The sequence below is a fragment of the Mastigoproctus giganteus genome, chromosome 12, assembly GCF_048544385.1.
Source record: "Mastigoproctus giganteus isolate SK-2022 chromosome 12, ASM4854438v1, whole genome shotgun sequence".
Taxonomy (NCBI): domain Eukaryota; kingdom Metazoa; phylum Arthropoda; class Arachnida; order Uropygi; family Thelyphonidae; genus Mastigoproctus; species Mastigoproctus giganteus.
The window spans coordinates 136,889,292-136,914,631 of record NC_143586.1 but is presented as its reverse complement, the minus strand read 5'-3'; the positions used below and the strand labels follow the sequence as shown (position 1 = coordinate 136,914,631).

Genomic DNA, 25,340 nt, shown 5'->3' with positions numbered 1-25,340 from the left:
AAACACAAGTAGTTGCTCTTGACATCACAAAGGCTTTTGATCGTGTTTGGCATAAAGGTCTTCTAAACAAGCTTCCATCTTATGGTTTGCCAACTGTTTTTAGTAATTGGTTATCCAGTTTTCTCTCTGATCGCTCACTGAGGGTGATGGTAGATGGCTCTCTGTCTTCTAACTTCTCCACTAATGCCGGTGTCCCCCAAGGTTCAGTTTTTTCCCCCACTCTTTTCCTCTTGTATATCAATGACCTTCTTCCATTGACTGGAAATCCTATCCATAGTTTTGCCGATGATAGCAAATTGCATTCAACTTTCCATTTTGAGAAACCTTGTCCTGCTCAATCAGCTTCAACTTCTCGAAAATCTGCTACCAATTCCTTAAATGCCGATCTTCAGGTAATTCTCCAGTGGGGCAAAGACAACTTAGTTGATTTCAACCATTCTAAAACTCAGTCTTGTCTTATATCTCACAAAAAGGATTCTTCTGCTCCTATGCTTATCTTTAGTGACACTCCGATTTCTAGGCAAAATGATGTATCTCTTTTGGGGATTACCCTGACTTCTAATCTCTCTTGGCACAAGCACATTACAAATATTGCTTCCTCTGCATCTAAAAAACTTGGTTTTCTCTTTCGCTCTCGGCATTACTTTTCTTCTAAACAGCTGCTCACTCTGTATAAATCGCAAATCCGCCCTGCCATGGAATATTGTTCCCACATCTGGGGTGGTGCCCCCAAAACCTCTCTCAGGCTTCTTGATTCCATTCAGAAGAGGGCAGTTAGGTTAATTAATGATTCATCTATAACAGAGTCTCTCTACTCGCTTTCTCATGGACGCAGTGTTTCTGCTGCATGCCTCTTCTACAGATACTTCCATGGGCACTGTTCTTCTGAATTGGCTTCTATAATTCCCGCTCTCTCTATAATAACGTAAAAATCCACACAATTCCAGTTATCAAGATTATCACAAATGCAATAAGTTCGAGTTTACTGCCTGTTTATAATTCGATGCACTAACATAAAAGCCCAATAAACCGGAAAGTGCAAATTGTTTTTACTGTTTTATGGTCATGATCTCTAGAAATGTGTTTTAGAAAAATATTAACAAAGGCATTCAAAATTGATTCTTATAACAACATATGATAATGATGAAAAGGTAGTGCAATTTCCATTATAAAAATGACTTTTAGAGATATAAATAGCTTCGTTATATAGCAAAAATTTCAAAAATTTGTTGGAACGAATTACCAAAAGAACAACGTGTCATTGGGTTCACTTGGTCCTTGAGGTTGTCACAGACATTCTCTCAGATATGCCAGACAAGCTGTTCTTGCTACATGGGTGTCTAAAATGCTGATGGAACTGATATTCGGGTGACACTCAAGTCAAGTGGACCCAATTTCGGCGAAGTCCGGGCGGTCTATGACAGCCAAATCCTCTGCTTGCACCTTCACAATGGTGGGACTGTTAGTAATCCTGGGTATAACCTTCATGCACAAGTACATGGTGGGTGACCACCCAGGTGTGAACCAAGGTAAGCAGGGGTCGAGGTGTGGCACCCACACCACATGGAGGAACGCCGCCCCTCTATGTTACCAGGCAGTACTAGGTGGTAGATGACTCTCATCAACCGGTGAAATACCACCACTTTGCTTATTGGAGGCTTGAAGTGGTGGAACCCATGTTTAGTCTCTAGAGCTAAGTTCCGGCCAACCCTTCCATATCTCTTCCATCATGCAGTATGATTGATGATTTTTGAGGTTATGATGAATGTCGTGGCGAGATCCAATATTCCTTACATTTTGAGGGTACAGCTCTAAAACGGTGTTCGCAGGCCGGCCGCTAGATAGTACACCGGACCAAACCTATTGGTAACTCTCTAGGAGGCTTCCGGATCAGCTAGTGTATAATCTTGCTACCTCTACTCTGCCAGATAGTGACTGGAGGGAGTCCGAGTAGTGTGTATGTGGGGAGCATTGTCGAGGCCACGTTATGTCAAGGATCTGGGTATATTCTTACCACATGTACGCCATATCCAAAAATTTCATTACTTCATACAGCATGTCCCACCCACTTTTTCTTACTATTGAATACACCATGAATTGTCAAAATAATAGAGCAAGCTTATCTGCGAAAAGATCTAAACCTCCCAAGGACTTCCTAATTCATTTCACAAATATACGTGGTCTCAATTCCAATCTCAACGATGTCCATTTCCACTTGCGGTCTTCCAAACCCCATGTACTTTTTCTGACTGAATCTCAGTTATCAGTTGATTCAACTACTGCTCATCTCAGATGTCCAAATTATTTGCTGTATGGATTCCTTTCGCCTCAAAGGTGGTACTTCTGCATATGTCCGTTCTGATATTCCCTGTCAGAGACTTGGCAAGTTGGAATCTCCTCTCTTTGATCTTCTGTGGCTTAAAATCTCCCTACCTCATTGTGTAAAATTCATCTGTTGTCTCTACCGTTCTCCCAACTCCACTAATCACTTGGAGCTCTTTGGCTTCCTCTCTTTGCAACTTGACTTTCTCCAGTCCAACTTTCCTAACAGTGAGGTAATTTTCCTTGGTGATTTTAACGCTCACAACTCCAGCTGGCTTCCATTTTCTAGTCATACCGACCCAGCAGGTCGAGATGCTGAGGCTTTTGCAATTACTAATGACCTAGCACAGATTGTTCATTTACCTACAAGAATACCGGACAATCCTAATCATACAGCCAATACGCTTGATCTTTTTCTCACAAACAACCCTTCTAAGTACAAGGTTGAAGTGAGAGATCCTTTAGGCACTTCAGATCACAACTTGGTGATTGTCTCTTCTCCAATGGAACCTTTATCTCATGGCTATTCCCAACCTCATTATTTGGCATTACAAGAATGCAAAATGGGATGACCTGCGAGACTTCTTTTCTTCTTTTCCTTGGTCTGATTACTGTTTCAAAACTTCTGATGTCAACGTTTGCTCAGATCGTGTCAGTGAAATTATTCTTGCAGGAATGGAATCCTTTATCCCACACTCCACTTTACAATCTCGTCCTTTATCTAAACCTTGGTTTTCCAATAAATGTGCTAAGGCTGTCCAAGAGAAGAATGTTGCATATCGTAATTGGCTTGTTTCTAATTCTTCAGTTTCATTTTCTGCCTACACCAAAGCTCGCAACAATTGTAAAGCAGTTATTAATCAGTCCAAACTAGAGTTTGAACAGGCTAAGAGTAGAAAACTTGCTTCTTGCCCTAATGGTAGCCGAGCATTCTGGTCTCTTGCCAAAGCTATTGGCCGCAACTTTTGCCCATCTCTGCTCTCGCCTCTGTCCAAACCAGATGGTTCTGTTGTCACTTCAGCCAAGGATAAAGCTGACCTGCTAGCATCCCATTTTTCTTCCAGCTCATGTATTAATGACCTTGGTAAAACACCTCCCACCATTCCTAACACGCTCCATTCAATGCCTCCTGTGGTCTTCCGTCAAAAGGATGTCAGAAGGATTTTGACGAATCTTGATGCTAAGAAAGCTCCAGGTCCCGATGGTATTTCTCCACTTGTTCTCAAAACCTGTGCTCCTGAACTTACTCCTATTCTTTGCCGCCTTTTTTCACTTTCTTATTCCAAAGGTGTTTTTCCTTCTGCTTGGAAATTTGCTCATATCCAGCCAGTTCCTAAAAAGGGTGACAAATCCCTCCCATCGAATTACCGTCCCATTGCAATTACTTCTACTCTTTCTAAAGTAATGGAGAAATCAATTAACCGCCAACTCTTAAACTACCTAGAAACCTTCCATCTGATCAACGATCGCCAGTATGGATTCCGTCAGTGTCGATCCACTGGTGATATTCTGGCTTATGTTACCCATTTATGGACTAATTCTATGCAAAGGTTCGGTGAAACACAAGTAGTTGCTCTTGACATCACAAAGGCTTTTGATCGTGTTTGGCATAAAGGTCTTCTAAACAAGCTTCCATCTTATGGTTTGCCAACTGTTTTTAGTAATTGGTTATCCAGTTTTCTCTCTGATCGCTCACTGAGGGTGATGGTAGATGGCTCTCTGTCTTCTAACTTCTCCACTAATGCCGGTGTCCCCCAAGGTTCAGTTTTTTCCCCCACTCTTTTCCTCTTGTATATCAATGACCTTCTTCCATTGACTGGAAATCCTATCCATAGTTTTGCCGATGATAGCAAATTGCATTCAACTTTCCATTTTGAGAAACCTTGTCCTGCTCAATCAGCTTCAACTTCTCGAAAATCTGCTACCAATTCCTTAAATGCCGATCTTCAGGTAATTCTCCAGTGGGGCAAAGACAACTTAGTTGATTTCAACCATTCTAAAACTCAGTCTTGTCTTATATCTCACAAAAAGGATTCTTCTGCTCCTATGCTTATCTTTAGTGACACTCCGATTTCTAGGCAAAATGATGTATCTCTTTTGGGGATTACCCTGACTTCTAATCTCTCTTGGCACAAGCACATTACAAATATTGCTTCCTCTGCATCTAAAAAACTTGGTTTTCTCTTTCGCTCTCGGCATTACTTTTCTTCTAAACAGCTGCTCACTCTGTATAAATCGCAAATCCGCCCTGCCATGGAATATTGTTCCCACATCTGGGGTGGTGCCCCCAAAACCTCTCTCAGGCTTCTTGATTCCATTCAGAAGAGGGCAGTTAGGTTAATTAATGATTCATCTATAACAGAGTCTCTCTACTCGCTTTCTCATGGACGCAGTGTTTCTGCTGCATGCCTCTTCTACAGATACTTCCATGGGCACTGTTCTTCTGAATTGGCTTCTATAATTCCCGCTCTCTCTTTCATAACAGTCCGAACACCTGCTGCCACCAGCCAACATCCATTTACTGTCCAACTTCAAATCCACAGAACCAACTTTTCATCTTCCTCATTTATTCATTCAACTGCCGTTTTCCGGAACAACCTTCCTTCATACGTATTTCCTGAAAATTACAATCTACAGAAGTTCAAGTCCAATATCAACAAATATCTTCTTTCGTCTTCTCAACCTCCAACCCAAGCACGGTACTAAGTACTATAGGTTCTAAAACCTCTCGTGTTTGGGGTTCTCATAAAAAAAAAAAAAAAAAAAACATTGCGATGTTTTCACAATACCTCCGTTTATTCCTACGGGATGCAAAATACATTTCCACAATTTTTTTAAGTTTGCACAGGCCAGCAAAAACTTGCGTAAGTCAGGGAGTACCTGTATATACCTCAAAATGCAAATGAGCACGTGTGCACAACTATTTTGATTTTCTGTGTGAATGCGGAAATGTGACTGCCCCTTAGCCTGTTGGCAGCCACGTGAAATCGTACAAAAGATACTTCCAGTTTTGTAGTACATTTTCGTCTTATTCAATATAGACTTTTTGAATTTTTAATAAAGAAATTGTGTAACAATGGAGGAGTATCAAAATAATCCCTCACATGACCAGCAAATTAACTTTAGTTGACCATATTATTAGTTTTCTAAGAGATCTGTGTCCTTTGTGAGTTTGGGCTGTGTCGACTTTAAATTGTACATTAAATAAGCACACAAAAGACAAATCAGTGTAGTTCATACATGCTCTTTTTTGCAAGTGTTCTACTCTCTTTAGTCAAATCATAACTAATTAGTTAATTTTTTCATTCTATGTTGATATGTGGTAGAAGGAATTTGTATGAAGAATATAGTTGAAATATGGTGTTTGTTCTTTTTATGAAAAACAATCTAACATACTTTGATGAGTTTTTCCAGAACAAAATGTAGTTCTTTTAAGTCAAAAATATAATTTAACTCTTTCTGTACAAGATTGTCTGCAAGTGGCCTGTTGAAATAATAGAATCAGTGAGTTTGAAATACAATAAACGTTTTGTTTATTTTACTTCCATGCAACTTCAGGCTTGCTAGATAATAAAAAAAAAAATCAATATTTCATCAGACTATATCTGTGGTTCAGCAATCGACTATCAGTTCAGTATAGTAACTATCAAAAATTTAAATAAAAGCTCCTCAAAATTTTCCAGCTTTTAAATTTAAGTGTAAAATCATAAAACAGTATCGAATACTACTTTTTCAGTTAACAGTGGTCTAGAAAGCAAAATTTCTTCAGAATGCATTTTGTAAATCTCTCATACAAAACAGTATGAGTCTGCCAGACCAGGTTTATGAAGTATACAATAAGAATGCTGCTCCAGGTGCGTTTGTAAAAATGTGAAAAAACAACAAGCAGATGTGTAACAGAATTAAAAGTAATTCATCTGCTGTCTGTTTAAAACTAGTGAGTATACATGCCTATGCATTGGATTGTAATAAAGGAAAGATTATAAGAAAGAATATGACTTATTTATTTTTAACTCTCACTTTTGCTGCAGAAGAAGAAGGTCAAAGAAAACTTGGCCAAAGCATATGGCCTCCTTATCTCCTTTGAAATTACGTAAATTTACTTATTTACCTGTTTTTCTTAGTTGTCTAAATTTTCATTTTAATTTGTAAGGTTCTTGTTCTTTTAGCTTTGCAGACTTGTGTTCCATAATGATTTTAACTCATATGTTCTATAATTTCTGCTATCTGTTGAGAACCTGTACTATTTATAGAATCATTAGAATTATAGGTTTCAATAATATTTTGTATCATTATGCTATGCTTGGTCCTTGCTTACTTTCTGTCTCTAAATTTGCATTTTGAAGGTGACTTAAATGTATGCTTAGAGACTTCACGGGTATTGATCCTTGATTACCATTTTACCAAATGATAGTTGTGATCCATGAATGTGCAGTTCATGTTTAGTCTCTTTACCATTTTAGCCAATTTTTTTTGTATGTTAAAGTCTTGGAAAGTCTACAATCTGATTTTCTTAGGTTTATATGCTATTAGTCTCATTTTAAGCTACAGGTATGAAACCATTCATCTGACACCCTGAAGATTGGCTATTTTGAAAATAACTGTAGAAAATCTGGGTATCCTGTAGTGATTCCTCTGATTGTCAGAGCAAACAGAAAGGATAGTTTAAACAAATGAAGCATGAGCTCGTAGATAACCTCTCAAGATGTGCATGCAACCTTTTCATAAAATTCTTGAGAAGAAAACAAGAAACCTACTTTTAGAATGACTGGTTATGGGTAATTACAGTTGATAAGGTGGAACTTTTTCCAAGAGGCTGAATTGATATTAATCAGGCTTTGATAATGACTGTATTTTTCTTTAGTCGGGTAGAGATTTGTGGTAATTCCAAAGTGGACTACAACCCTTACCAACCCTTAGGTTGGTAAAACTATACATTAGGTTGGTAGATTGGTAAAGCGATTGTCAGTGATCAAATGAATGACAGGTAATTGAAAATGACAAAGTGCATAAACAAAAAACAGATGAACATGTTTATGGTGACTATTGTATCGAACAATTGGTTATTATCCACTATTCTGTCCAAGTTAGGATGCAAAAAGGTAGGCAACAGATGAGTTCTTAGGCAGTAAGTAAAATGTTTCAAAATAAAGAGGAGTCATGCAATTCTGGTTTGAACAATAAACACGAAACTTCTTCAGAAAAGGCATTTGGAAATTAGCAGAAAGATGGCAGAAGTGTTTGGATAAAAAGGGAGACTATCCTAAGAAGTACCTTAGTTCCAGTAAAATTTTATAAAACATTATATTTGAGTCACCCTTGTATAAAAACTGAAATTTCCTGTTACAGTAGAGTCCCAGTTAACCAAGGTTCCGCATTATTTGAGGTGAATTGTCGAAAAGTCGTATATACTTTGTCATCAAAGACAAGAATACATAGTTCAGTAAAGAGCAGGAACTTACACCAGTTGACTGTTGTGCCATATGATCTTTTGCATTTGTTGATATTTTGACTTTTTACTCTCTAATTTTAAAGATTTAATAAAAAAAAGATTTAAAGATTTAATAAAAGTAGAAATAAAAAAGATTTTAAAATTTTACTCTCTAATTTTCTAATTTTTTTATTCGTCATGTTTCATCTATGTTATTAGGGTTAATGAGTGGAAAACGGAAGTGTGTTGTTGTGTCTTTAGATATAAAGTTGAGTGCAGTCAAACGCTTGGATCAAGGAGAAACAATAAAAAAAAGTGGCTTGTGACTTGTTGAGGAAGTGACTGTAGGGGACTGGAGGAGAAAGAGAGTGGAAATTGAAAAATGGTGTTCACAAAGAGCACCTGTATGTGATAGTGAAAATTTGAATAGAAAACAATAAAGAAAGGAGAATTTGAACAAACTTATGAAGCTCTTTTTTTTTTTTTTTTTTCTTTTTTTTTTTGTTTCACACAGAGAGAGACAAAGGAAGCCCGATTTCTGATTTTACAGGCTTAAGGCCTTAGAATTTCATACTCATTTTAATGAAGAGAAAGAGCAATTTACCATAAGTATTGGTTGCTTGAATCGTTGGAAAAAAGCTTGGAGTTAGAAATCTGAACACCACTGGGGAAAAATTATCAGTAGTACAGAAGAAATAGCAACATTTACTGCTAAATTAGCAAAAATTATTCAAGAAGAAAATTTGAATTTGGATCAAATTTACAACTGTGACGAAACGGGCCTAAATTATAAAATGCTCCCATTCAAAATACTTGCAGCTAGAAAAAAAAAAAAATCAGCTCCTAATTATAAACAAAGCAAGGAGAGAATGACAGTACAGCCACTCCCTGATTAACATAAGGGTTGCGTTCTACGTAAGTTGGAATTTCCACCATGCTTGTGCAGCACTCGCAACTGTGCTCACTAAATTGATTGAATCAAAAAAGAAATGTTTGACGAATATGTGAATAGCATTATTTATTGTATTTATTCAATTCTTTATCTCATGCATGGGAAAAATTACAAAAGCATGCAATTTAAAAATTTTAAAAATTATAAAATTACAAAAAAAAAGAGCAGACAAGCATAACATCAGTAAGTTTTACCTCTCAAGCATCATTGCCAGAATCGACGGCTTCAGCTGATAAGCTGCTCTTCGTGGACTAATGTTATTAGTGGAGTCCCCCAGGGTTCAGTGTTGGGTCCATTGTTGTTTTCTGTATTCATCAATGATACTGATGATGGTATATCAGGCTTAATGTCCAAGTTTGCAGACGATACAAAGGCCGGCAGGGTTGTGCTTGACACTAATGACAGTACGCTGCTGCAACAGGATTTAGAAAAGTTGAGCAGATGGGCTGAGAGGTGGCAACTGAAGTTTAACATTGACAAATGTAAAGTACTGCATGTGGGAAGCAGTAACCTCAGCAGTAACGTATCAACTGAGTGGTATTACACTGACAGTGGTAGAGTGAAAAGGACCTGTGGGTAATTGTGCAGGCAGATATGAAGTTTTCTGAGCAGTGCAGACGGTCTGCAAGAGTAGCTCATGGTGTCTTGTCAATGAAACACAGGAACTTTTCTAGCAAGGATAAGGAGGTGATTATCCCCTTGTATAAGGCAATGGTCAGGCCACACCTTGAGTACTGTATACAGGTCTGGAGGCCTCATTTTAAGAAAGATGTAGAGCTGTTGGAATGAGTACAGAGAAGGGCAACAAGATAAGCGAATGGAACAAAGGGTTGCTCTTACGAAGAAAGGCTTTAAGTTTTGCAAATTACAGTGTTTGGAGACCTCAATCAGATCACCTGCGAGGTGATCTGATTGAGGTGTATAACGCCTCGAATGGTTTGAGCATTCTCAATGCTGATGGGATTTTTCCTTTTGCTCAGAATAATCGCCTTAGAGGGCATAAATTCAAATTGAGGAAAGACAGTTGTAGGATAGATGTGCAGAAGTTTGCGTTTAGCCAGCGGTTGATTGCTGGAACAAACTTCCATCTATCGTTGTAGAAGTTGATAGCTTAAACAGATTCAAGACAGAACTAGACAAACATTTGGAGCAAGTGGATAGATGAAATGAGAAGGGTCTGTGTGTGTGTGTGTGTGTGTGTGTGTGTGTGTGTGTGTGTGTGTGTGTGTGTGTGTGTGTGTGTGTGTGTGTGTGTGTTTTTTTTGCTGATGCTATATAAGCTTGCTTTCTTGCATTATGTGACCTTGCTAATGCTAATAAGTATGCCACTGCGGAGGTTGAGGGCTCTGGAGATTTAGAAGGGGTTAGCCACTCGCTGTCAAGATCCCTCTTCTCAAATTTCGTCATTGCTAATACAATTTCACGAAATGCCATTGCCATCTCTCTCTCTGGTGATGAAGCATCTCAGTTCCTCATTTGGTTCATCTTGAGCTTCGTCAGCATTTTCTTCTTTCACTATTGCTGCCTGCAAGTCAATAAGTTCTTCGTTAGATAATTCCTCCTCTCCTTCCTCTATTAACTCCTCCCCGTCTTTGGCAACAACCTCCAACTGAAGTAGCTCTGCAACCTTTACAGTGTTATCTGTAACCTCCTCGTATGATTCGTCTTTTTCAAACCCTTCGAAACCTTTTACATGCCGTGGGCATATTTTCTTCCATGCGCCTTTAAACAACTTTTAGTAATTTCTGCCCAGGCTTTATTAATGTTTAAAATGGTGTGGTAAATATTGTAAGATTTCCAAGTCTCTTAACATAAACTTTTTCTCACCGTCTACTGCAGACAATGGCTGAGCAAATGTGTGTAACTAGTATGCTTTTAAATTCGAAATCGAAATAACACCCTGATCCAAAGGTTGGTTGAGTGAAGTCATGTTTGGCGGTAGAAATATGACTCTCACGTTTGAATTGAAATCATCTAGATGCATAGGATGTCCAGGAGCATTATCTAATAGAAGAAAAATTTTGAAAGGAACGTCATTGTCTTTACAATATTTTTCAACCTCAGGAATGAAACAGCATTTAAACCAATACTCAAAGAGAAATATTGTTATCCATGCTCTCTGGTTTGATTGGAAATGCACGGGTAGAGTGGCTTTATTGATGCCCTTAAATGCACTAGGATTTCCACAATGGTACACAAGCAGTGCACTGTACCTTAAAATAGTATTCATTGTTGAAGCAGTGAGACCTGATTCTGTGCAGTAGATGACAAACTTTGTCCTGCTTCTTAATCATTTTCATCTTCATTTCTAAATCAATTTTCTTTGGTTTCCTAGCACTGCCACCACTTGCACTTTCCGTTCGTCCCTTTCCCTTCATCATTGTAATATGTAAATAGGAATGAAGAGAAGTTTCTGAAAATTTGTTTTTTATAGGATTGAAGATTTCAGCGAAGGGGAACTCATTTCACCCTAATACCGTAACATAAAAACCCACAAAATTCCAGTTATCGGTATTATCACAAATGCAATAAGATTGAGTTTACTACCCATTTATAATAGAATGCGCTAGCAGAAAAGCCCAATAAATCGGAAAGTGCAAATTGTTTTTATAGTTTTTTGGTTATGACCTTCAGAAACGTGCTTTAGAAAAATGTCACAACGGCGTTCAAAATTGATTCTTATAACGGGAATATATGATAATGATGAAAGTGTAGTGCAATTTCCATTATAAATATGACCTTTTTAGAGAGATAAATAGCTTAGTAATATAGCAAAATTTTCAACTTCCAAGGACTTGGAATGAATTACAAAAAAAAAAAAAATATATATATATATATATATATATATGTATGTATGTATGTTATTCGGTTCACATTATGATGTTTCACAATACCTCCATTTATCCCTACAGATGCAAAATACGTTTCCATATTTTTTTCAGTTTGCACCGGCCAGCAAAAACTTACATAAATTCGAATTTGCGTAAGTTGACTTTCGTAAGTCGGGGAGTTCCTGTACTGGCATGTTCAAATTCATCATGGGGAGCATAAGCTTTAACTCTCATTGGAAAGTCAAAGAACCCTCGAGCGTTAAGAAATGTAAAATGTTTGCCTGTTAACTACACAAATTAAAAAATGCATGGATGGATTCAAGTTTGTTTAAAACATGGTTTCTTGAAGAATTTGTCCTTAGCACAAAAAAGATTTTAACAAAAAGAAAATTCCCCATAAGGCATTTTTAATTTTAGACAATGCTGCATCTCATCCAGACGAAAGTGAACTAGTTTTTGGTGACATCAAAACTGCTTTTGCCGCCTAATGTGACAGCCCTTCTTCAACCTCTAGATCAAGGTGTTTTGGAGATTGAAATGCAGCTATAGGCGACATCTCTTGAAACATCTGCTTCAAAATCTTGAAACAGGGACCAGTGTTGTTGAGAATCTTAAAAAAATAAACATCAAGGACGTTATTTATTAGTTGGCAGAAGCATGGAATGATGTTAAAACATCTACTCATATTAAATTCTGGAAAAATATTTTATGCTTCCAAAATGAAGCCAATGAGAACGAGATGGCAAATGAAGATGAAAGAGGTGAGGGAAACCCATTTAGAACTAGCCAATAACCTTCCTATTTTGGACACTCTTGCTACAGAGGATATTAAAGAGTGGATGAATTCTGAAGACTAGCTGGACATGACTAATGACATGATTGTAAAGCTTGTTGGCAAACAGAAATATAAAAAACGTGAAGATGACAAAGAGTGCACAGAAACTATGAAAAAATGACACGCACGGAGGGTCTAAATACTATTGAGTCAGCTTTATGTTATATTGTACAGCAGGAGGATACCACACCCACCAATGTTTTGTTACTTAGGTGCCTACAAAATATAGCAGCTAAAAAAGTGAGGCACTTCTGTGAAACAGAAATCTATTTAAGGAATTTTTTATGATATTAAGGTGTAGTGCTATTGACAGTAAGTGTACATTTTTCTTGTCTATGACTTTTAATTTTTATACATGTAGTATTTTTTTTTTTGTAATTTTTGTAAATAAAATTAAGTGTTTTATCATATAATTAAAAAGTCATTATGTTCAATAAGTAGGTCTAACATGAAAATAGAGTGTACATCATCACATTAATGTATTCAAATCCAGTTTATTTAATAATAATTTACCAAACCTTCCATGTTATCCGAGGTTCCCTTGGTCCACATTACCTCAGATAATCAGGACTCTACTCTATGCGAAACAAACATTTTGTTATTTCTTTTCTTTTTTCTCTTTTAGAAACTAAGGTATGGGTGTATGGTTGGTTCTCCATTTATAATTTTTTATGTAATTGGCGCTATTCTTGAGAGTCGGGAATCCTACCTCATTAAAGCAGGTCTACTCTTAGCTTTAGGAATTGGAGTAGCCATAACTGGCAGGTAAGACTTTACAAAACTTTTTATATAGCTTTCCTGTCAAAACATATAAGGTGTTTCTGTTAAAAGGCACTGGGATCTATCATTTATTTTGAGGGTTAGGCCATTTGTTGTGAGGACCATTTTTGTCATATTTGGCCCAAATTTTTTTTTAATTTGATGTTACAATTGGACTGTATATTACTCTCAGATTTAATGATTTCTAAATTTAAATTCTGCTTAAAATTTAAATTTTTAAATTTAAATTTTGCCTAACATCATCAGTGTACTTCTGCAACAAATGTAAGGAATGTTAGCTCTTCGGTATGCATGCTTAGCTGGGCCAGCTGTATCTCTATTGCAATTGTGTTATGACTACCCATGCCACAACATTGTATTATTATTATTTTGTTTTCTTTAGCTTGACTTGGCACATTATAGCCTTAATGCGCCATAAAATCCTAAAACAAACAAACAAACAAACAAACTTGTTTTCTTTAGATAAAATGTGGGTGGGTGGGTGGAACAGACTTCCATCCCTTGTCGTGGAAGTTGATAGCCTAAATAAGTTTAAGGCTCAGCTGGACAGGTATTTCGAACGAACAGAGGGGTGAAGTGGAAGTGGTTATTTTTATTTATTTATGTTACTTTTTTTTTTTTTTTTTTTTTTTTTTGGCTGATGCTGCATAAGCTTGCTTTCTTGCATCAAATGCCTCTACTAATGCTAATGCTAATGCTAAATCAGTTTACATTAATTTCAAAAGTACACTGATGACATTCTTAGACTAAACCTAGGAGATGGGGAACAGCTTTCCCATTGAGGAAAAAAAAAGCAGTTAAGCAAAATTTGAGCACATATGTGGCAAAAAATATCCAGATGACAAATAGCTTAAAAGTAAGTGAAATAGACCCTGCTGCCTTTTAATTGAAACGTCCTGTCTATAATAAAAGTCTATCATACAGGTAAAATTCCATTACAATGAATACTCTTTTGAAGAAAATTTTACTATACTAAAAATATTTCTAGGCCCAGGTTCTCATTTGAGTAAAATTATTCTGAGCAAAAACTCAGTAAAACAAATTATTTTCAAAGTTCACCTATGCCTAAAATGTATTGGTTTACTCATGTGAAAATTATGAATGACACTTATATGAAGTATGAATCAAACAAGTTTGGTGACTGGTTTTGTATTTTGAATTTTTTTTTTTTTTTTTTTGTATTTTGAAATTATGATGTATTCATTTGCAGCTTTCTTGAATGTGTCTTGGCTCATCTAGATACAGCAACACATGAATTACCCATTTATCTGCAGCCAGTCAGCCTGAATTTGTGTGTTGAATATAAGGCATTTTATGTGTTTAATCACATTTTAAAATGAGTGATTTTTATTGACTTAAAAGCATTTTAGGGCTAACGCCTCAGCTTGCATAGAAGTTAACTAACATACACATTAGTGCAAATGCATCATTTAAGTATTTCTCATATAAAAATATATGAGAAATACTTAAATGTTCTTTAAAAATATCCAGTGTGCTTCATAATTAAAGCAGCAATCCCCAGCCAGTTTAGTGTAGCAATATTTTCCATATTTTTGACTAAAATTAAATGATTAGGAAAAGCAATGCAGGAATCATAATCCCTAGGGGAATAATCCTTCATTGTGTTTAATCAGAGATCTTGTAAATGCATCAGCAGTAAAACGGTACTCCACCAAAATTATTTATATCAAAATAAAGCAAAGCTTCATGAATTGTGACTCACTTAATTTTATTTTATTAAATATTATTTCCTACAGGAATTTTCCAAACAGGGATAAGAAGGTGATTATCCCCTTGTATAAGGCAATGATCAGGCCTCACCTTGAATACTGTGTACAGGTTTGGAAGCCTCATTTTAGGAAGGATGTGGAGTAACTAGAATGAATACAGAGAAGAGCAACAAGACTGGTGAAGAGAACAAATGGGTGCTCTTATGTAGAAAGGCTTAAGTTCTGCAAATTGCAGCTTCTGGAGACTAGGCAACTGCGAGGCGATCTGATTGAGGTGTATAAGGCCTTGAATGGGTTGAGCAGGCTTAATGCTGATGGAATTCTTCCTCTTGCTCAGATTACAAACCTGAGAGGGCATAGATTCAAACTGAGGAAAGACAGTTATAGAATAGATGTGCAGAAATTTGCCTTTAGTCAGTGGGTAGTTGATTGCTGGAACAAACTTCCATTTGTTGTTGTGGAAGTTGATAGCTTAAATAAATTCAAGGCAAAACTAGACAAACATGTGGAAGTTGATAGCTTAAATAAATTCAAGGCAAAACTAGACAAACATTTGGAACAAATGGATCAGTGAAATGGGAAGGGTTTTTTTTTTTTTTTTTTGTGGCTGATGCTATATAAGCTTGCTTTCTTGCATCATGTTCCTGTACTAATGCTAATGCTAATGCTAATATTGTGAATACCTTCACAACAAGTTGTCATGATATTGCATTACCTCGAATAAGTAACACTTCACCAATGGAGAAGACTGTTGTTATTTTTTCTCACCGGATACGACGCCTTGGTAGCCAGGTGGGAAGGAGCAACAGTGCGTAGCACACGCTTCTTGATTAGACCGGGGTTCAAGCCCGTCACCACCAAATACGGAGGATGCGGAAAGGTCAGGGAATGACCACTGCATATTCCTGGAGCAATATGGCCTTAGTTGCTAATGCTCCTAAAAACCAAAAAAACAAAAACATCTCACCGGATACCACCACCCAGACGGCACCATTTCGAAGCTTATTAGCTTCTCATTGGTGAGTTAGCAGGTACCTTGGTGTTGCAATGATGACAATCCAGTTATGAAGTATAACTCCACAATATGAGAGATGCCTGATGGATAGTCTTTGTTGGCAAAGTGTTACTTATTTGAGGTACCGCAATATCATAGCAACTGGTGAAGATATTTACAATATGAGATATTACGAAAATTTATTTTGTTTCACAGAGCAAACTGGAATTATAATTAATAAGCTTTCTGCTGGGAGGCAGCCTTCTTCAGATTGAATACATGAATGGCAGTTGGAATAGACATGTGCACTGCCAGGATGGTGCGTGAGGCGCATGGTTAATTGTTTGTTGATGTTTGTGGCTGTAACATATGGTGGTGACGTGGCCAGCGTTTGTCTATGGATAGAATTACTGCCTCTGTGATGGGATTAACTTGGCAACCACTGTTCCTGTTCAGAGAGGCATCCGAGCATTTTATATTTAACGATTCCAACCAGGTGCGCTTTAGGTAATGGTGGGACCTGTCCACAACAACGACATCGCGGTTTGGGTCAATGTCGTGGCGGGTTCTCCAGACATGCTCGGCGATAGCTGAGTGTTCTACATCTGCCAAACGAATCGCCCTTTTATGTTCTGAGAGATGTTTCTCGAGTCGACGTCCAGTCTCTCCAAAGTAGCAGCTAGTGCAGTCACGGCAAGAGATACGATAGACCAAACCGCTCTGTAGAAGAGTGGGGACGGGTGTCTTTACGTTGGAGATAAGAGAACGCAGTTTCTTGCCTGGGAGTTGGATGCATTTTATCCCATATGATTTCAGGATTCTACCGATCTGTCGTGACAGGTTGGGGTAGTATGGGATAAATGCCCTCGTGGATCACCCGTCCCTGTTGGCGTTGCTGTTGGTCGTCGCGTTGTCACATGCCTGTAGATCACACCTGTCAAGGACGTTGATGGGATTGCCACACTTCGTAAGGTCTACTTTGACTCTGGTGATCTCTTTGCGTCTCTCATCTGCGGAGCTGGAGTGTGTCCAGGCGCGAGTTAGCAAGGTTCGGGCAGTGGAGAGGAGGTGGCCCCGCGTGTGTGCTGACCGGAAGTTGGTAAATTGGCCAGCACACATAGGTTTGCGATAAACTGTCATCTTCAGGCATGTGTCTTCGCGCCGGACAAGTGTATCTAGGTATGGTATAGAGTTGTTCGACTCCAGCTCAATCGTAAACTTTATGAAGGGCGATAGTGAGTTGAGGTGGGTTAGGAGTCGTTGACCTGAGTCTCTAGGGATGACAACGAACACATCGTCTACATAGCGACACCAAAAGGCGATGTGATCTGGCGCGTGTGTAAACGCACGTCCCTCTAACTCCTCCATCACGATGTTTGCTGTGACAGCTGACAGGGGAACCCATGGCTGTGCCATGTATCTGCTGGTAGATTGAGTCGTTAAACATGATTGCACCCCCTGTTAAGCACAGTCTGAGGGTGGCGGAAATGTCATCAGGCGTCAGTCTAGTTCTGTCGCTAAGGGTTTCATCGTTGTCCAAGAGTTGTTTTGCACAAGAGATGGCAAGTTCCACTGGGATGGAGGTAAATAGTGATATTACATCGAACGAAGCCATGACTTGATCCTGTGAGATGGATATAGAGTGGATCCTTCCTATGAACTCAACACTGTTGGAGACGGTGTAGGTGGTCTTGCCAACTAGAGGAGAAAGAAGTCTCGAGACAAACTTGGACAGCTGGTAAGTCGGTGATCCGCAGCAGGATACAATTGGTCTTAGTGGTGTGTCTTCCTTGTGCACCTTCGGCAGGCCGGAAAACCGTGGGATCTGACACCCGGAGGCACGGAGGTGATTACGGGTTGACTGTGTGATTTTTTTCTTGTTTCAGCCAGCTGTTGATGAGGATATTCACCTCTGACTCCCATCGTTCCAAAGCTCTGTTGGGGTTAACGGCTAAGGGTTTGTAGACGGAAGTGTCTCGTAAAAGCAGTAAGGCTTTCGCCACGTAATCAGCATGGTTCATTACAACCGTGCGACGGCCTTTGTCCGCCGGTAGGATGACGATGGACGAATCGTGTTTCAGTGCCTTGAGGGTAGAAATCTGCATACGGTTGGGATTTGAAGAGACGGGGCGAGCATGGTGTAGAACTGCTGCAGTCTTCAACCGGATAGCGTTGGCTGTATCTTCCGGGAAGCGTGATAAGCTCGCTTCCACACCCAAGGCGATGTCGGTGATCGGTTGGTGCTTTGGAAGAACGGCAAATGTCATGCCAAGGGTTAATAAGTTTATTAACCCTTGGTTTGCACATAGATGCAAAGCTAACAAGATTATACCAAAAGGGTTCCGGTACAAACAACCGTTTTCTAATGAGCGTATGGGACGTGCCTGTCGGAACTTCGGCTTCAAGACCCTACGCATATGGATTGGCTACCTCCATCATGACATACAACGTGCTTCAGCGAGCAAAGCATGCCTACTAGCCGACCTTAAGGCTTTGATTCCCGATCCGGTCTACACCAATGTTATCAATACTTTATGTTACCAGGCCATCAGAGAATCAGATCGTTATTGTGCCCGACAGAAACGTAAGTTCAATACTTTATTTAATGAATCCCAACAATTTCGTCGCCAGCATAATACCCCTCTCACAAATTGTACAGACTTTGTACTGAACCTAAGCAGCAAGCAGTTATCTGCAGAACAAATAAACTTATTAACCCTTGGCATGACATTTGCCGTTCTTCCAAAGCACCCACCGATCACCGACATCGCCTTGGGTGTGGAAGCGAGATTATCACGCCTCCCGGAAGATACAGCCAACACCATCCGGTTGAAGACTGCAGCAGTTCTACACCATGCTCGCCCCGTCTCTTCAAACCTCAACCGTATGCAGATTTCTACCCTCAAGGCACTGAAACAGGATTCGTCCATCATCATCCTACCGGCGGACGAAGGCCGTCGCACGGTTGTAATGAACCACGCTGATTACGTGGCGAAAGCCTTACTGCTTTTACAAGACACTTCCGTCTACAAACCCTTAGCCGTTAACCCCAACAGAGCTTTGGAACGATGGGAGTCAGAGGTGAATATCCTCATCAACAGCTGGCTGAAACAAGAAAAAATCACACAGTCAACCCGTAATCACCTCCGTGCCTCCAGGTGTCAGATCCCACGGTTTTACGGCCTGCCGAAGGTGCACAAGGAAGACACACCACTAAGACCAATTGTATCCTGCTGCGGATCACCGACTTACCAGCTGTCCAAGTTTGTCTCGAGACTTCTTTCTCCTCTAGTTAGCAAGACCACCTACACCGTCTCCAACAGTGTTGAGTTCATAGAAAGGATCCACTCTATATCCATCTCACAGGATCAAGTCATGGCTTCGTTCGATGTAATATCACTATTTACCTCCATCCCAGTGGAACTTGCCATCTCTTGTGCAAAACAACTCTTGGACAACGATGAAACCCTTAGCGACAGAACTAGACTGACGCCTGATGACATTTCCGCCGCCCTCAGACTGTGCTTAACAGGGGGTGCAATCATGTTTAACGACTCAATCTACCAGCAGATACATGGCACAGCCATGGGTTCCCCTGTCAGCTCTGTCACAGCAAACATCGTGATGGAGGAGTTAGAGGGACGTGCGTTTACACACGCGCCAGATCACATCGCCTTTTGGTGTCGCTATGTAGACGATGTGTTCGTTGTCATCCCTAGAGACTCAGGTCAACGACTCCTAACCCACCTCAACTCACTATCGCCCTTCATAAAGTTTACGATTGAGCTGGAGTCGAGCAACTCTATACCATACCTAGATACACTTGTCCGGTGCGAAGACACATGCCTGAAGACGACAGTTTATCGCAAACCTATGTGTGCTGGCCAATTTACCAACTTCCGGTCAGCACACACGCGGGGCCACCTCCTCTCCACTGCCCGAATCTTGCTAACTCGCGCCTGGACACACTCCAGCTCCGCAGATGAGAGACGCAAAGAGATCACCAGAGTCAAAGTAGACCTTACGAAGTGTGGCTATCCCATCGACGTCCTTGACAGGTGTGATCTACAGGCACGCGACAACGCGGCGGCCAACAGTGACGGGTCATCCACGAGGGCATTTATCCCATACTACCCCAACCTGTCACGACAGATCGGTAGAATCCTGAAATCATATGGGATAAAATGCATCCAACTCCCAGGCAAGAAACTGCGTTCTCTTATCTACAATGTAAAGACACCCGTCCCCACTCTTCTACAGAGCGGTTTGGTCTATCGCATCTCTTGCCGTGACTGCACCAGCTGCTACTTTGGAGAGACTGGATGTCGACTCGAGAAACGTCTCTCAGAACATAAAAGGACGATTCGTTTGGCAGATGTAGAACACTCAGCTATCGCCGAGCATGTCTGGAGAACCCGCCACGACATTGACCCAAACCGCGATGTCGTTGTTGTGGACAGGTCCCACCATTACCTAAAGCGCACCTGGTTGGAATCGTTAAATATAAAATGCTCGGATGCCTCTCTGAACAGGAACAGTGGTTGCCAAGTTAACCCCATCACAGAGGCAGTAATTCTATCCATAGACAAACGCTGGCCACGTCACCACCATATGTCACAGCCACAAACATCAACAAACAATTAACCACGCGTCTCATGCACCATCCTGGCAGTGCACATCTCTATTCCAACTGCCATTCATGTATTCAATCTGAAGAAGGCTGCCTCCCAGCCGAAAGCTTATTAATTATAATTCCAGTTTGCTCTGTGAAACAAAATAAATTTTCGTAATGAATCCAGACCACGTAGGCCTTTTTTACTAATATGAGATATACTTAAATGATGCCAATTCTTAGCTATTTTAGTAGTTTGCTGTGTTTTAAAATGATGCATTTGCACTAACCTGTACGTCAGCTAACTTCTACACGACCTGTAGCTTTTGCCCTAAAATGCTTTTAAGTTTAATCTACTTGCACACCATCAGGCATATTGTGGAGTTATACTTCATAACTGGATTGTCATTATTGCAACACCAGGGTACCTCCCCTCCCACCAATGAGAAGCCCATTAGCTTCCAAATGGTGCCTTCTGGGTGATGGTTTCAGCCGAGAATAACTTGTTACTTATTCAAGGTAGTGCAATGTCATGGCAACTGATGAAAGTATTCACAATATGAGATATACTTAAATGATGCCAATTCTTAGCTATTTTAGTAGTTTGCTGAATACTAAAATGGTGCATGGAGCAACGAATTTTTTTAGTAAATTTTCAGAAGTGTAACAGAAACACACGAAATGTTAAAAACACCTTTCAGAGAAGAGTTTTGTGTTGTTTATAGACTTGTAAGTAATTTGCAAAGTCTTGTCACTTGTCTGTTGAAGATGGACAAGTGGCCATCTTTATTCTGATCACTGGCTCTGGCAACACTTCAGCTTCAAAAACCAATGATTCGATCATTCTTGTTCTTGATTTGATCAGGAGTGATAGATATTTAGCTCTTCATGAAGTTATGAGAAGGGTGCTGGAATCGCGGAGGCGAACAGTCAATGGATTTTCAGCTGCTGAAAACGATAAGTAGTTTTGTTATTTTTACCATATTCTTCATTAATTAACATACTACATTGTGTTCTACAAAGATATTAAATAGGCTTAGTAGTGTTCGTTAGCATATGTTTTTAAAATTTAACTAGTGATTTTTGTAAGTTTCGACTCACCGGTGTTGGTGCCAACATTGTTGAACTAGGCGCCATTGTATAGATCGATACGAAATAGCATAACATATATCTTGAACTGATAGTGTAAGATATAACGTAAAACTAGATAGCGTAATATGTAGCACTATTAGGAATCTGTTAGCTTAGTGTAGTATTATCAATTAATCAATAAAATTTATTAATCTTATTCAATTTCATTGTTAATTAAACTGTATTTAAATGGAAATCATGACCCAGACTAGAACGGTGAAGCAAAAATCACAGATTAGAAGGAGTGCTGTGGCTCGAGGGAGAAATGAAGGGGCAATTCTCCAATACATCACAGTCTCAAGAATTGTGTGAAATGTGAATTTCGGGAACAGGACTTGATCTAGCCAAGGAGGATGTCTTTGTATGTGTGCTAGGTGCACAGTGCCAAGAAATTAGACACCAACTCAGCATTCTGATGGGTATCTATGAGAGTTTGAAGAATAGGGTAGATGCCCTCAAAGAAATTGAAATGGGGTCCCATCACACTTTCAGCTGCCCAACTCAATGCCAGAGCTCACTCTTGTGCATCAAGCAATTCAGTGGCAGCCTTTGGGACAGAATGCGCTGGTCCCACAGGAACTAGTTATTGTTGGTGACTCTATTGTCAGGGAGACAGTGAATATATGCAAAAAGGATAGGTGGAACATGACCAGTGTATGTCTGCCGGAGGCAAAAGTTGATGAGGTTGTAGAGCAGATATCATCTTTTAAAGGCACAGAAGGTGATATTGTTGTACACGTTTGCACTAATGACCTTAAGAGTAAGAGATCTGCAGATTTAATTAACAAGTACAGATCAGTGTTGTAAAAAAGTCATGAGCTGGGATTGAATTTGAAAGTGTCTGCAATTCTGCCCAGACACGATAGGAGGGAGTATATGATGAGAGCCTTGTCAATCAGTTCGGCCCTGGAGAGATTGTACAAGGCTCGTGGATTAGAATTTTTTTTCAGTCTGGTCTCTGCTTACTAATTTAAGTCTACCCCATTTCTTTAGAAGCAAGAGAGATTGCATCAGCGAGGGAAATGTCAGAGGTGTATTCAACTCTGGCAGTAAGCTAGAGAATCTTGTAATAACTGAGTGGTGGATATATTGTTGAAGATAAACCCAAGAAAGGCACCTGGGGTGGATGGGATCTATCCAGTTATATTAAAGGAAGCAGCAAAGGAAGTAAGCAAACCCTTAGCCATAATTATGAGAGCTTCCTTCGACTCAGGGGAGGTACCCACAGACTGGAGATGTGCAAATGTGACCCCAATTCACAAAGGAGGATCAAATGCCGACACAAGTAATTATAGATCTGTGAGTTTAACTTCTGTTTCAGGAAAATAAATGGAGGCACTGGTTAAAGAAACACTGCAGGATCATCTAGAAAAGACTTCAGTTATAGCTCGGACACAGCATGGTTTTGTTAAGGGGAAGTCTTGCCTGACCAATTTGATTGGATACTATGATGCAGTCACAAAAGAACTGGATGCAGGGAATAACTTTGATATTATATACTTGGATCTTAGAAAGGCTTTTGATACTGTTGCACATGGAAGACTGCTGCACAAATTGGAGAAGTGTGGCATTGGAGGCAAATTGCTGCTATGGATAAAGGGATGGTTGAGGGGGAAAAGACAGAGAGTGATAATCAATGGACACTACTCATCGTGGACTAATGTTATTTGTGGAGTCCCTCAGGGTTCAGTGTTGGGTCCATTATTGTTTTCTGTATTTATAAATAATATTGATGATGGTATATCAAGCTTAATGTCCAAGTTTGCAGACGATACAAAGGTTGGCAGGGTTGTTAAGGCCACTACTGACGCTATGCTGCTGCAACAGGATCTGGAAAGGTTGGGCAGATGGGCTGAGAGGTGGCAACTGAAGTTTAACATTGACAAATGTAAAGTACTGCATGTGGGAAACAGTAACCCCAGAGCAACGTATCAACTGTGTGGTACTACATTGACAGTGGTAGAGAATGAAAAGGACCTGGGGGTAATTGTGCAGGCAGATATGAAGTTCTCTGAGCAGTGCAGACGGGTTGCAAGAGTAGCTCATGGTGTCTTGTCAATGATATACAGGAATTTTTCTACCAGGGATAAGGAAGTGATTATTCCCTTGTATAAGGCAATGGTCAGGCCACACCTTGAGTACTGTATACAGGTCTGGAGGCCTCATTTCAAGAAAGATGTAGAGCTGCTGGAACGAATACAGAGAAGGGCAACAAGATTAGTGAATGGAACAAAGGGGTACTCTTACAAAGAAAGGCTTAAGTTTTGCAAATTACAGTGTCTGGAGACTAGGCACCAGGAAGGTGATCTGATAGAGGTGTATAAAGCCTTGAATGGTTTGAGCATGCTCAATGCTGATGGGATTCTTCCTCTTAGCATTAGCATTAGCATTAGTAGAGGCATATGATGCAAGAAAGCAAGCTTATTCAGCATCAGCCAAAAAAAAAAAAAAAAAAAAAAAACAACCACTACTCCCCCATTTCACCCCTCAATTCGTTCGAAATACCTGTCCAGCTGAGCCTTAAATTTGTTTAGGCTATCAACTTCAACAACAAGCGATGGAAGTCTATTCCATAAACCAACTGCACGCTGGCTAAAGGCGAATTTCCGCACATCTATCCGACATCCGTCCTTCCTCAATTTGAATTTATGCCCTCTCAGGTGATTATTCTGAGCAAGAGGAAGAATCCCATCGGCATTGAGCATGCTCAAGCCATTCAAAGCCTTGTACACCTCTATCAGATCACCTCGGCGATGCCTAGTCTCCAGGCTCTGTAATTTGCAAAACTTAAGCCTTTCTTCGTAAGAGCAACCCTTTGTTCCATTCACTAATCTTGTTGCCCTTCTCTGTACTCGTTCCAGCAGCTCTACATCCTTCTTGAAATGAGGCCTCCAGACCTGTATACAGTACTCAAGGTGTGGCCTGACCAATGCCTTATACAAGGGAATAATCACATCCCTGTCCCTGCTAGAAAAATTCCTGTATATCATTGACAAGACACCATGAGCTACTCTTGCAGCTCGTCTGCACTGCTCAGAGAACTTCATATCTGCCTGCACAATTACCCCCAGGTCCTTTTCATTCTCTACCACTGTCAGCGTAGTACCACAGAGTTGATACGTTGATCTGGGGTTACTGTTTCCCATATGTAGTACTTTACATTTGTCAATGTTAAACTTCATTTGCCACCTCTCAGCCCATCTGCTCAACCTTTCCAGATCCTGTTGCAGCAGCATAGTATCAGTAGTGTCCTTAACAACCCTGCCAACCTTTGTATCGTCTGCAAACTTGGACATTAAGCCTGATACACCATCATCAATATCATTTATAAATACAGAAAACAACAATGGACCCAACACTGAACCCTGAGGAACTCCACTAATAACATTAGTCCACGTTGAGCAGTGTCCATTGATTACCACTCTCTGTCTTCTGCCACTCAACCATCCCTTTATCCATAGCAGCAATTTGCCTCGAATGCCACACTTCTCCAATTTGTGCAGCAGTCTTCCATGCACAACAGTATCAAAAGCCTTTCTAAGATCCAAATATATAATATCAAAGTTATTCCCTGCATCCAGTTCTTTTGTGACTACATCATAGTATCCAATCAAATTGGTCAGACAAGACCTGCCCTTAACAAACCCATGCTGTGTCTGAGCTATAACTGAATTCTTGTCCAGTTGATCCTGCAGTGCTTCTTTAACCAGTGCCTCCATTAA

The 25,340-nt window shown here is 39.8% G+C and overlaps 1 protein-coding gene across 1 annotated transcript in view; it reads left to right on the top strand.

The window, feature by feature from the left end:
• Hip14 (palmitoyltransferase Hip14) overlaps nt 1–25,340 on the top strand; it is a 329,449-nt gene that overhangs the window by 102,585 nt on the left and 201,524 nt on the right. The window contains exon 7 of the mRNA XM_090386835.1: nt 12,997–13,136. Coding sequence (XP_090242961.1) covers nt 12,997–13,136 — 140 coding nt within the window. The remainder of the gene's footprint in view (nt 1–12,996; nt 13,137–25,340) is intronic.